At 42.7% G+C, this 14,001-nt stretch overlaps 1 protein-coding gene across 1 annotated transcript in view; it reads left to right on the top strand.

The window, feature by feature from the left end:
- Positions 1-14,001, top strand: part of LOC130123413 (low-density lipoprotein receptor-related protein 8-like) — a 156,117-nt gene that overhangs the window by 81,518 nt on the left and 60,598 nt on the right. The window contains exon 4 of the mRNA XM_056292565.1: positions 11,381-11,509. Coding sequence (XP_056148540.1) covers positions 11,381-11,509 — 129 coding nt within the window. The remainder of the gene's footprint in view (positions 1-11,380; positions 11,510-14,001) is intronic.

Genomic DNA, 14,001 nt, shown 5'->3' with positions numbered 1-14,001 from the left:
GGATTTAATTTAGCTTCCCTGGAACAAGAAGTCAGGTTTGTAATTTCTGTGGTTTCTTCCACTCAGGCGGTTGTTCAGCCACTTCCCATGCCTCCAGCCAGGCCTTCTGGCTTTGCCTGCTCTCTGCTCTGCACGCCCACGCACATTGATGCTCAACGCTGTCTGGTGTGCAGTGTAGGAGGATGCCAGATTACCACCACACTGTAAGAGAGCAGAGGGGCACTCATTCACCCCATGTCAAGCTCACAGCTCTCATAGGGGGTGTTGGCAGGTGGACGTTTTCATAACCATGTACCGGGCAGTACCCGGATTAGAATGAGGTTTTACCTTACTTAAATAATAACTTCGCCCTCTTCAACCATAGGCTTCCATTTAAAAAATAGAAGAGTCTGCTGGAGGGTAGACAGGACAAAATTGATCCTAGTTTTTTATGGTTTAGCTGAAAGTCTTACCCTGTTGAGTGGGATATCTTCTCAAGGGAGAGAATTAAGATGCATGAAGCAAGAATGGAAAATGAACCTAGAAACATCCAAAGAAGTCTTTCATAGCGTATTCATTGTAGCTCTGTTTAATGTTATTGGATGAGGGTGTGTGGGCTGGCTTAATGAATAATTTAACAAACTATCAAGACTCTAATATCTGCCCCAGAAAGTTGAGTGCAAGGACCGAGACATAAGCAGACCCCTAATGAATAACAAGTTTATATTGGAGCTAGTTAAAGATAAATGACAAAAATAGAATAAAGAGATAGTGATCATGGCAGAGAAGTAAGTCATTTATATGAAAGTCCCACATTAAGATGTAATATTTTCAACAGCAGTAAAAAATTTAGTGGACTTCTCCAAAGGAAATTAGCTGGCTTTTTTTTTTTCCGCTTTTTTTTTTCTCCCTTTTTCTCCCCAGTTGTATCTGGCAAATTACCGAACTCTTCTGAGCTGTCGCGGTCGCTGCTCTGCCCCCTCTGCCACTCCGGGGAGGGCTGCAGACTACCACATGCCTCCTCTTATACATGTGGAGTCGCCAGCCACTTCTTTTCACCTGACATTGAGGCGTTTCACCAGGGAGACGTAGCATGTGGGAGGATCACGCTATCCCCCCAGTCCTCCCCCCTGAACAGGCCCCCCGACCAACCAGAGGAGGCGCTAGTGCAGCGACCAGGACACATACCCACATTCGGCTTCCCACCCGCAGACATGGCCAATTGTGTCTGTAGGGACGCCTGACTAAGCCGGAGGTAACACGAGGATTCGAACCGGCGATCCCAATGTTGGTAGGTAGGCAACGGAATAGACCACCACACTACCCAGACGCCCCTTGCTGTGGTTTTTACTTATAGATTCGGTTTGACCAGGAATAGGGTTTTTTTTTTTTTTAGAAGATTTTTTCTTTTTTTTCTCCCCTTTTTCTCCTCAATTGCATCTGGCCAATTACCCCACTCTTCCGAGCTGACCGCCACGCCACCCAGACCCCCCTTAAGATTTTTTCTTTTAATTTTGCTTTTTAAGTAAGTCATCTATGCTCCTATGTAAGATGTTTCTTTTGGTTTGGGTTTCATCATTTTTGGCTCCTTTATCATGGCTGCTGTGGTCTCATTTGCGCTAGGTCTTCATATTCCTCACTCAAATAAGCAGCTGTTTCCACTATGCGGTAGTAGGAAAAACATTGAGCTGCAACTCCCACCTTCTATATTTTTCCTGAAAGCTAAGGATGGGTACAACACAGGTGACCTTTACCACACTGCGTGGACTCCTCCTGATTGTGTGTCGAAATGAGAATTGTCACGTCATGTCTACGTCCCAATAAGAGGGATCGTCAATGAGAGCCAAACACTTCATTACAGCTGTCTGTCTGTTTGGGTGGATCCAACTGTCACCATCACATTCAAATGAAGGTGAAAGTAGGGTAGACTGAAGAAAAGAGATTGGATAAGTTTGCGTGTGGCTTGTGACCCAATCTGGAGCAGCCATTTTGCCAACTTGAATCACTCTCTGATCAACTGTCTCATTCCTCTTGTTTGACTGGGGATTGGCTGTCGGCACCACCCATTTAGCAAGATTACAAGGCAGTGATGTGATTTTGACTTGTCCTATTTAAAAGCTGAAGTGCTGTATTTTACTTGTTAGATATAGGAAGCAAAAATCAACCTCTGACATGGAAATTAAAAAAAAAATCCTCTCATTGCAACATTTCAACAGCAGCAGTAACTATTAAGTCTCAAATGCTATTTCCTCATTGTTTATTAATGTTAAATTTGCAGGGCATCCGGGTAGCGTAGCGGTCTATTCCGTTGTCTACCAACACGGGGATCACCAGGTCGAATCCCCGTGTTATCTCCGGCTTGGTCGAGCGTCCCTACAGACACAGTTTGCCGTGTCTGCGGGTCGATGCACTAGCACCTCCTCTGGTCGGTTGGGGCACCTGTTCGGAGGGGGAGGCTGGGGGGAATAGCGTGATCCTCCAATGTGCTATGTCTCCCTGGCAAAACTCCTGACTGTCAGGTGAAAAGAAGTGGCTGTCGACTCCACATGTATCAGAGGAAGCATGTGGTAGTCTGCAGCCCTCCCTGGATTTGCAGAGGGAGTGGAGCAGCAACCAGGATTGGCCCGGAAGAGTGGGGCAATTGGCCTGGTACAACTGGGGAGAAAAAGGGGGGGATGTTAAATTTGCAGTGCCCGTCCTGAAACTAAATACAACCAAAACTTTGCTGAGTTGTTGCTATAATAACAAGAATCCTCGGACCAGAATCTCACACCGGCTGCTTTCAGTATGCACCTTTAAGGGTTTTGAAATGTGCTATTGTGTCAGGGCCAAAGACCTGTAACAGAGTGAAAGTGAAGCCCCTGTTTTACATGAGCTGATTAACATACAGCAGAGCATACACCTTAATGCATCATGCTCCAGTTACTCTCCCTTCGCCGTCTCTCTCGCTCTCTCTCCCTTCATCCTGTTATTCCTTTCTCTATTTTTCATGCACAAACCGCTCATTCCATTGTTCATTCCTTTTTCCTCACAACTCTGTTTACTTTGCCTGTTTCTCCCCCACTTCTCTCTCTGTGACACACACACACACACAGACAGACATTTTTGGATTTACAGATACAGAGTTGTGTGCCAGAATCACTCTGGTTCTGAGTGAGTTCCCAATTACACGCTGGAGTAGCATTACTCTGGCATATTAAGAATTCAGATGCAGGCCACACCGAGTGAGTTATTCTCAAGTACTGAAAAATGAATGACTCTTTGAAGTCCCCGAACTTGCTGTTTTTGTAGCAGGTTAATGTGTAATCAGGAAGGAATCAGGCTACAGCAGCCAGATGTACAGCGTTAGCGGCCCTCTCTCCAAAGCAGTTTACCGTGCATTTATCTGATGCAGTCACTTCGCATTCACTTTGAGGAAACGAGTAAAAATGTCTTCTTTTGTCCTCTTTTCTCATGTGACAGGTCATAGAAAGGTTCCTGTGGATCCTTTTGGGAACAAACTGTGAAGTCCGCCTTACAATCGTACCCTAACCAAGCCAAAACCTGCATCAGTTATAAAACTGCGAAACGTCTAATATTTTGAAATGTTTCAATGGATACCCTTCCTTTTTAAAAATCATTATACGGGGCCCAAATGTTGTTCCATTTACAATTACATAATTCACAGTGGATTTAAGGTATTTCTCCGAAGAGGGCTTTCGTGAAAAATGCCTTCTCGGAACTTCTTTGTACTCATTGAGCTGTAAATCTGTGCAGGGAATTCATGAGTAAGGAAACCTTGCCTCATTTTGTTGACTTTGTAATGTGGAGAATTTACTCTGTGTAGATGTTTGCTGTACCCCACCTAACTGTGCTGCTTGGGTTTTGACTTGACTCCACTGGGTACCAATGCACATTTGAAGGTACTCTTTACCATTTCCTGGTTAGATTCACAAAGGTGTCAAATGCATCCAGTATGCACAGGATTTGTGCCTTGTCGTCTTATTGTAACTCACATTGTCTCTTTATATAACAGTAGAATCACTTCATTATCTACTCTTTCTTAGAATTTGTTGTCTGATTCAACCCATCGAAACTATTCTGGTGCCCAGCTCCAGAACTTGGAGCCTTGGTCAACAGTAATGGCTGGAGTATATTGCTAACATGCAGGTCTGGGGTTGGGGGGCTGGATAACCTAGTGCACACCCACATGAACATGGGGAGAACATGCAAACTTCACGCAGAATGGCCCCTGTTGGCTTTGAACCCAGCAACCTTTCTTGCTATGAGGCAACAGTACTAACCACTGAGCCACCGTGCCATCATACCACATGTACCATGCCAATATGCTCTACTCCTGTTTCATCCTTCCAGAAAGTATTTATGTCATTCACAACCGTGTTACATGGAAAATTGTGGAGACAGTGTATTGTAATTGCTGCACAAGAGTGATTGCTCCTTTTTGCTACACAAAACTGTCCTTTAGATCTACATTTGAATCAACACTGATTAATATGAAGGCAATGTCGTACTCACAGTGAGAGGGCACATTTAGAGAGCTGAATTTCGGCAGGCAGTAGAGAAACCATTGGTAGAGTGCCCGACTAGCTAATGGACATTGCAGATAACAATAATATCTTGCCTCATAGCTAGCAAGCAGTGAGTGTGTTCCCTGCTGTACCTGATGTATAATTCACAGAGAAGGACAGAGCAATGCTAGCCCAGCCTAATGAAGCAGTAAATCTGTCCATGATTCATGTTATTGGAGCACTCTGTGCCGTTTCAGCTCAGAGGCAGAGAGGCCAAGCAGTCTCCTTCCTTATCATTATCTCAACTTTCATAGGCTCAAGGGAACACTTGCAAAGTTACCCTACTAAATACAATGCCTCAATATATAGAATTGCCATTCTGTCCAGGACTAATTGCATTGAATTAAACATGTCTTATTTTGAATATAAAGATATGTACAGTACAGATATAAGTGAATAGTAGATACTAAGAATCACCACTTGTGTCCTTCGATACATGTAAAGTCTGCCAGCTGCAAATTTACATCTGCAGATTTCTCCAGATGTAGAGAGGCTCACACTGTTTCCCTCAGGTCCCACGGAAGCTTTTCAGGCACCCCACTACCTGTAGGAGTCATTAATAGCAATGGTGGGTCACATTACACTTTCCTGTTTTCCACCCATGGGCACTGCCAGTTGTGCTTCCTGTGACACCTGGCTGGGCCGGAGGAAACACTAGAGCTTGAACCATGAACCCGGTCAGTGATGGTGTGCTAATATATCAGTTTGCTGTGCCAGCCGAGCAACTTATGATACCAGCATTTTTAGAGGATTTAATGAACAGTGGACTGAAAGATTTGTGTGAAACTGCTGCAGAACACAATATAAGGAACACTGTCTTTTTGTGACATGTCCCATGCTTAGTGGAAGTTAAAACAAATCAAATCAACTTTATAGCAAGTTTAAAACAACTGAAGTTGACCAAAGTGCTGTGCAATTATACTGAAATGCACAACAATGGCAGATAAAATCAGCAGTAAAAAACACAGATGGTAGTAAAAAGGCATGAATAACAGCGGTGAAAGGCAAAGATAAGATACAAGGCAATATCAAAATATGGGCAGAAATGCAGAACAGAAACAGAAGAAAACTTGAGATTAAATGAATAGATAAAAAATTAAGGATTATAACATACTAAAATACAAAAACCACTCAGAACAAGCAAAGGCCGTTGAAAACATATGTCTTGAGTTTTATCTTAAAAGTGTCATGGAGGGGGAATGTTTGAATGGCCGTTCCAAAGCTTTAGAGCTGCCACCACGAAGACCAGCTCTCCCTTACCCGCTAGCCTTGTTCATGGAACTGTTAAAAGCACTTGCTCTGGTCTATTCCATTGCCTACCAACATGGGGATCGCCGGTTCAAATCCCCGTGTTACCTCCGGCTTGGTTGGGCATCCCTACAGACACAATCGGCTATGTCTGCGGGTGGGAAGCCAGATGTGGGTATGCGTCCTGGTCGCTGCACTAGCACTTCCTCTGGTTGATCGTGGCACCTGTTCGGGGGGGAGGGGGAACTTGGGGGGAATAATGTGATCCTCCCACGTGCTACTTCATCCCCCTGGCGAAACTCCTCACTGTCAGGTGAAAAGAAGCGGCTGGTGACTCCACATGTATCGGAGGAAGCATGTGGTAGTCTGCAGCCCTCCCCGGATCGGCAGAGGGGGTGGAGCAGAGATCGGGACAGCTCGGAAGAGTGGGGTAATTGGCCAGATACAATTGGGGAGAAAATCAAAAAAAAAAAAAAGCACTTGCTCTGAGGATCTGAGTGGCGTAGAGTTGGAGTAGGGACAGAGAAAAGCTGAAATGTGCTGGGGTGCCAGCCCGTGCAAGGCTTTAGAAACAAATAAAAGAACCTTGAATTCCATCCTGTGTTTGACAGTCAGACTGTGAATTGCAGTTCATCTTTCATCTGCAAAGCCAAGTATGAGAACGGCAAGAGACCATGATTGATAATGTGCTGCCAGCAATGATCAAATAAAAAGCTCAACTGATGCAATATTGTCAAGCTGGCATGAACAAAACCTGAGGTTACTAACCGGTGGTGCATTTCAGATCAAATCTGCAGTGTAACGCCAGACATGAGATCAGCCCCCATTTTTCACCTTGCTGGCAAACAATGGAGACAGTAATTTTGTCTATGAGTAACTGACTTTTATAACAAGCCAAAAAAAAGGAAAAAAAAAGAAAGAAAAATAGAGCATTAGTTATGTCTTCATAAAATCAGAGGTTAAACCAATCAGTAGCAGTGGAATGTGAAGTACCACCACCTTGGCGCTCAGTGATGTTTAATGCCCTTATTTGTGATGAGCAGCAATTGAGTACATGCTTCATCAAAGATGCATCAGTTAAAAGAATTGGACAGCTCTCTGCCCTTATGCTGGGTTCCAGTTTTACTCCATTCCCTTTCCCCCCATTTTCTCCCATCATGCCTCTCTACATCTCTGTCGCTTGTTATGTACGGCTTTGATTTTGCTTGAGGATTGAAACCTGAAAGGTCATTTGGACAGTTGGTCTCTTGTCCCCCCCCCCCCATCTGATACTTTACATTGCATTCCTCATGGCTTACGCTGTCTTTTCTTCAGACTCTCTTTCTTTTGCTTTCCTCTTATTCATCTCTCATGCTCTCATATATCTCTCTTTCTCTCTCTTTGGACTGACACATCAGTTTGAATTCATTTAGAGGAAGTGATATTCTCTTTTTCGAAAGATTCCCTCTCCTCATGCCCTTCATCTCCTCACACTCGCTTCTCCCTCCTTCATTTCCACACCAGCCAGTGTGTATTGGCTCTCGGGCATTAGTCAGTTGGAAGCATTCATCTTAGTCATTTAATAATAGTTCATCGTTCCCGGTTCTTTCTGGTGTCCTCTCTTCTGATCCTCTGCCTTCCTTTCTCTTAATTTTGCAAATCATCGCGTCACTGTTTAATCAACAATGTAATTTGTAGGCCAACAACATGATGTGACTTATGGGTGGATGATTCTTCTTAGACAGTTATATCTGAGAGTTTGAGCAAAACCATACAATCCTCCTGTGGCCTGGCTTATTTGGGGTTTAGAAACAACTGCTGTGCACATCGGTGGTCAGTGCTTTTTTTCCTGGATGAAGCTCAGGGCCTGGCTGCGTCAGCCATACCCCCAGCTCTGTTTCCCCAGACACCAGCTGCTGCTCTGACAACTAAGGATGTGAAATGAGGCCATTGTTTGTGCCTATATCTGTATTTGTTGTGGTGCTAAGATCATTTGTATTTGTGTTCGGAGAGAAACCAGACGTACGATGGGGCTTAAACTGGAAGTGACCCAAAACTAAAAGAAAAGCCTATTTTAGATGTAAATTCACTGCCATTGATATCGTCATCTATGTCTTATTCTATAATCAAAATTGAAAACTGAAAAATATATCATATAAAAGCTGAACAAAAGTAACCTAAACCCCTACGTTGTAAACCAGTTATCTAAAATGTAGAATGTGTACTCATAACACCACCACCCTCAACGCGGGGGCACTGAACAAACAGAAACGTTTGACAATCTCATGGAACATTTGAAATATGCACATTTACACATGAACTTACTATACATGTATTTCTGAGTATTTGTAGCTGGGCACACCCCCACTAGCATTCCCTGTTACCGCCTTTCCACCGTCACACCCTTTGGGCTGCAGGGACACTCAGAGACTTCTTTCAATTCATGTCCACACTAACATGGGTAAATTTGAAAAGGCATCCCCCCCCTCCATTTTGGGTATTCTTCCGCATGAAGCGGCCATTTTCAACCACTGAAAACATGTCCTTTTTGAAAACATTCTCCAAAGTGGATCGATTTGAACATGTTGGTTTTTGATAACGCTGATATTGACTGTCAAGTGATCTCATGTAAAGCTGCTGGTTCAAGATGTCCGCACATGCCTAACAGAAACGACTATACCAGTGTTATAGCCATGTTGAAGCCTATTTACTACAAATCACGTATACTTTACAATACTCCTGACCATTTCCCAAAGCATAACATCATGTTCAAGAGTTTTTGAATGCATTTTTTCCTACCTTGCAGGCAGCCATTGTTTTCCACTCATTTCAAGTCGATATGAAGATCATCATGGTGAACATTTAGTCTCCTTCATCAAAACACTCCCCTCTGGCAAGAGGCTAAGATCTATAAAAGCCAGAACCTCGTGGCACAAGAACAGCTTCTTCCCCACAGTAGTAGGCCTATCCATCAAGCCCCTAGACACCCATAGATACTCACGCTGCCCACACCCTTTGACCTTTGACCCTCTCTCCACACTGCGACAGGACATACACCTGCACACATTCATACACACTCACGTGCACAAACACTGAACTACATCTACCCTACTGTGCACTCTGTATATGGACACTGCACCTAAAGACCGCACAACCCTATAAATAACTTATTCTACAAATAACTTCTTGTTCTGTGAATAACTTCTTATTTAAGATTCTCATTTAACATTTTGTAAATAGAGTACTTGCCATATTCCCAGTGTTTCCACATTATTACACCTTATTTCACCTATTTTTATATATTTTTTCCTATTAGTAGAACTAGTAGTAGTAATAGTAGTAGTGGTAGTGGTGGGCTTATATATTTTTTTTTTTTACTTTTATTATATATTTTTATTCTTTTAACTTTTACCTTACTGTTGCTGTTAAATTTTCCCTCGTGAACCAACATACCAAGTCAAAGTCATTGTATCTTCTTGAACTACTTGATGATAAATATGATTCTGATTCTATCCATCCATCCATCAATCCACTTATCCTGCTCTCAGGGTCATGGGGATGCTGGAGCCTATCCCAGCAGTCATTGGGCGGTAGGCAGGGAGACACCCTGGATAGGCCGCCAGGCCATCACAGGGCCCAGTTACATTATCATTGTGGGATAATTCATTTTAAAATATGGATTGATTTGAGAAGTTTTCCAGGGTAGTAGCATAGCCAAAGCACGTGGATGGTGAATTTTTCTAAAACATCTGAAATGCTAGTGTGCAGTGAAAACGTTCAACTCATTTTCAGCATGGCAGTAGTGTTTTCTGACGTCTCTGGTTTAGCGTTGACAGGGCCTCAGAGTGACACCATATGGTTTGATAAATTCAAATATCTCCCATCCTCAGTGTCTTTGAGGTTATTTTTCTTTTAGTCAGCCATCTTACTAAAGGTAGTAGTTTGCTGCCTTATTTGTTTTTGTGATGTATTTCTCTAAGCTGTATAGGAAGTCAATACTCAAGTTCTTTGAATTCAGAATGAGTTTCTTTAACATTTGCAGCGCTGCTAGGAAATAAATGCACAAAATACACCAAATTAAATTTCAGTCATGCATTTTGTAAAAAAAGTGGATTCTAACTGAGACCTGCCTCCCTTGCTTACTGTTGTTTTGTCCAATAAACTTTAAAGGTGACCCCATTTATTACTACTTCAGTGTCGCATCAACTCAGCAAACACACCAAGCCGGACATAGGCCAACGTACCTTTGAGCAGATAGAAGTGTGCCTGTTGCTGCTTTCTTCATGAAGTTAAACCATGCCCCGCTGAAGGTTGGACTTGGGTTTGGGGAAAGGAATAAAAAAATGCATTGCCTTCCAGTCACTTTGACTAATATGACAGCTTCCCAAACAACACCTTTTCATCATTTCCCCTTTTTTAAGTGTTCCTTAAACCGATCTAGTATTGTCTTTCATGCATTGCATCACTCTCCTGTGCTCTTAGTGGAGTGTGTTGGATGTCCAAGGGACGATGAGATGATTGAGGAGTGCTCATTGGTAGATAACTTCTTTGAGGAAAGGATTGTTATTGGGTACCAAAGCACAAGAAACTACATGACCATTACATAACACCTTCTTTATCATTAGTAACTTCAGTACAAAATGCCATTTCAAACTATAACGGCAAATCATCACCAGTATTAAAAAAGCAAAACAACAAAACACAAAAAAAATACTGTCAGTCTCGTTTGTGTTGACCTTAGAATTGAGGGTATTTATTAAAAGGCGTAATATAAAGTTATGTGTGTGTTACTATAAAGGGTGCATTACTAACATGCAGTCTCATAATGAATGCATTACAGGTGTGTTTTATTCAGAGAGGAGGGCTCCTCAGAGTTTCTCGCTGTCAGGTCCGATTAACCACAAGGCAGTTTGCACCTAGCATTGCAGGTGACTGCATCAGAGCTTCTGATTTAGCTGTAAAAATTATATTCATTGCAAAGCTTTTTCCCATCAGTCACGCTGCAGTGATCTTCTCTTAGTCCATTGCATTTCAGATAAAACCATGTTGCTCCCCTGTGCCTCTGCCTAACCGATCACGATCCTGTAAAATTAAAGTCACCCACAAATCACCTTGACATGCAATAGTGATAAATAATGGTGACACTCCAAACTATGAGATAAAAAAGACATAGACAAATGACAAGTGCAGTGGGCGTACCTATTGATTTGTCTCTGTGGGCTTAAGGCTGCACTGGTAGCAGAGATGCATAATTAACAACAGCGTGCTCGGTACTAAACGCAGTGTAATCTGGATCAAACCCACCCTGGGCCAACTACAGCAGATTGGCCTAGGAAGAGGGGGGCTGGGTTGTTCATTTGCTTTACAGCCAACTGTGCATTTGGTGTATTTCATGTTCCCTTTACATGTTTCTTTAGAGCCAGGCCAGGCAGCAAAATGAATTGGCCCGAGAGGGGAGTCGGTTTTTCGATGGGGTTTAAATGTATCATGGGGGTGATTGAAACAGGGTCAACCAGTGGGCTGCACTTGTTGTTGCTGTTGCTGTTTTTTATGGGCCCATAGAAATGCTGTAGTAATCCCCCTATCGCTTTCATCTCTGCCCACAGGCAAACAGACTTGCCCTCCAGAGAAATTTGACTGTGGAGGAGCCACCAACAAATGTGTCTCGTTGTCATGGAGATGTGACGGCGAGAGGGACTGCGAGAATGGGGCGGACGAGGAAGACTGTGCATCTGGTGAGTGCGTGGGCTCAGCCGACTTACCTTTGTCTTCACTTCCATTCCACCGTTGACAAAGGGAGATGAGATTGTTTTACCATACTGCATGTTAGTCATCAAGAGGTATGCTTCAACTCTTTCATACCTGAGTGCCATTTAGCTCTTCACATTTTGTAAGCGCTTAAGAATATAATTTTCAACTCTAGAAAAATGCTTTTCCACAGAAAAAGCATGTGAATGCTGAGTTGCTGAAAGAAATCGTGAAAGCATTGCTGAAAATGGATAAATAGGAAAAGTCAGAAAGTCACTAGCCTACCTGAAATACCTGGAAACTGAAATGTGAAATGGCTGAATATTTTAAAAGTTTTAAAGGTATAAAAAACTGAAAAATTTGCCATAATGTGCTAAATATATAAATAGTTTGATTGTTGAATGGTTTCTGTAGTTTTAAGTATGAAAGAGTGGAAGTGGTGCCACTAATAAAGAACTGCAAAGCAATAGTGTGAATGCCCAGCATTCACATTAATTAGGCTGGCAGCTGAGTTTCACATTGATATGTGATGTCACAATAGGACTGAACATTCTAACAGGCAAAGTGTATGGCAGAATTGCTAAATTTTAGAGCTGAATTGTTCAAAAACTATAAAATATTTTAAAAATCTGAATAGGATTCTGAAACAGCTGAATGTCCTGAACTGTTTAAGCTTTAAATGGGGTTTCTAGCTCAAAAGGTGAAGGAGGCAATACAGTTCAAAGGTGATAAGGGTTTCAACCTTTCCCCATAGACTTCCATTGTTTTGAAAAAGTAGAAAAAGCTTAATATGTCTAAAAGTATAAAAGATTTCAAAAAACCGAAATGTGAGCCTTAATTGGCTTAAAGAGATGAACATTTTGATACCTGAATGGTTTCAGTGGCTAAAAGTATGAAGGAGTAAAAGAGGTGGAAAGTTGCAAAAGTCCCCCATTGACTCCCATTCAAAAAATGGCTGAAAAAAGTTGAATATTTCAAAAGGTTCAAAGGGTATGAAAAATCTGAAAGGGGTGCAATAATGTCCTTAATGAGTTGAACATTTTGATAGTTGAATGGTTTCAGTAGCTAAAAGTATGAAGGAGCTACAAAGTGTCAAAAAATGGGCGGAAGAAAAATAAATAAATAAAGAACTGCAAAGCAATAATGTGAATTCCCAGCATTTACACTATTGACTGTTTTTCATCTGGTATTTGAGTAACAAGGACACACAGTGTAAAAGATGCAAGTGTTTTTGCACTTTTTCTGAAAAGTTGCATTTAAATGTTTTTGACCCAATTTGCTACCTCTTTAAGAGCCTAGCTCTGCAGGTGCTCCACCTCTTTTCTAGTTCAACAAACCAATATGAATGAAAGAGGGGCGGGAGAGAGGTATTGATTACTAGATAATCTTTGTTAAAGCAAAGAGGACAAATGAAAATGAATGAACAAAAATGAATCAACGATTCATGTTGATAACTGAAATCCCTATTTAATTGACAGTTTATTACCACATGAATAAAGAAAACTTAGCATGAATGTCTCTTTTGTCATGAAACTCGTGCCGTGTTGCGACTTCTACAGAGCATCTCCTCTCAGCATTCAGCCCTAGTGCTGCCAACTCTTCTGTAAGGACAGCAGGTACTGGCTGCTCTAATAGTTGCTGGAAGCGGTTGGATGACATCATCACATAATTTGCATAATAATTTGCATATTGGGTTACTTGGGCAAAAAAGGGGTACACGTTGGCAACATGAGGGTATCAGGAGCACACGTGATGAGAACATGGTACAGACATGGAATGCTCTGACGATGAACAAACTATACAGCCAAACTTAAATACACACACACTTGACGAGATGGCCTACAGAGACGAGATTGAGCACCTCACATCATGGTGTACTACCAACAATCTTGTCCTTAATGTGCAGAAGACGAAGGAGCTGATTGTGGACTTCAGGAGGTCTAGAAGCTGCAGCCACTCCCCCATACACATCAATGGGGTGGAAGTGGAGCGTGTTTCCAGCTTTAAATTCCTTGGAGTCCACATCAGCGAGGACCTTTAGTGGACATTAAACACCCAGGCCCTTGTGAAAAAGGCCGAACAACGCCTGCATTTCCTGAGGAGGCTGAGGAGAGCCCGTCTATCCCCCAAAATTCTCACCAACTTCTACCACTGCACCATAGAGAGCATCCTGACCATCTGCATCTCAGTGTGGTACGGCAACTGCACCTCAGTAGACCAGAAAGCTCTGCAGCGGGTCATCAAGGCGGCCCAGCATATCACCGGTACCCAGCTCCCAGCCATAAAAGACATTTATCACAAACGCTGCCTTCGAAGGGGTCTGAGCATCAGCAGAGATCCCACCCACCCCAACCATGGACTGTTCTCCCCCCTGCGATCTGGGAGGCGCTACAGGATCCTCAGAGCCCGCACTACCAGGCTCAAAAACAGCTTCTTTCCACAAGCTGTTGCCCACCTGAACCTGGCTACCCACTGAATG

Source organism: Lampris incognitus, chromosome 14 (assembly GCF_029633865.1).
Source record: "Lampris incognitus isolate fLamInc1 chromosome 14, fLamInc1.hap2, whole genome shotgun sequence".
NCBI lineage: Eukaryota > Metazoa > Chordata > Actinopteri > Lampriformes > Lampridae > Lampris > Lampris incognitus.
Note: the sequence above shows the minus strand (reverse complement) of the source record. Positions and strands in the feature narration are given on the sequence as shown.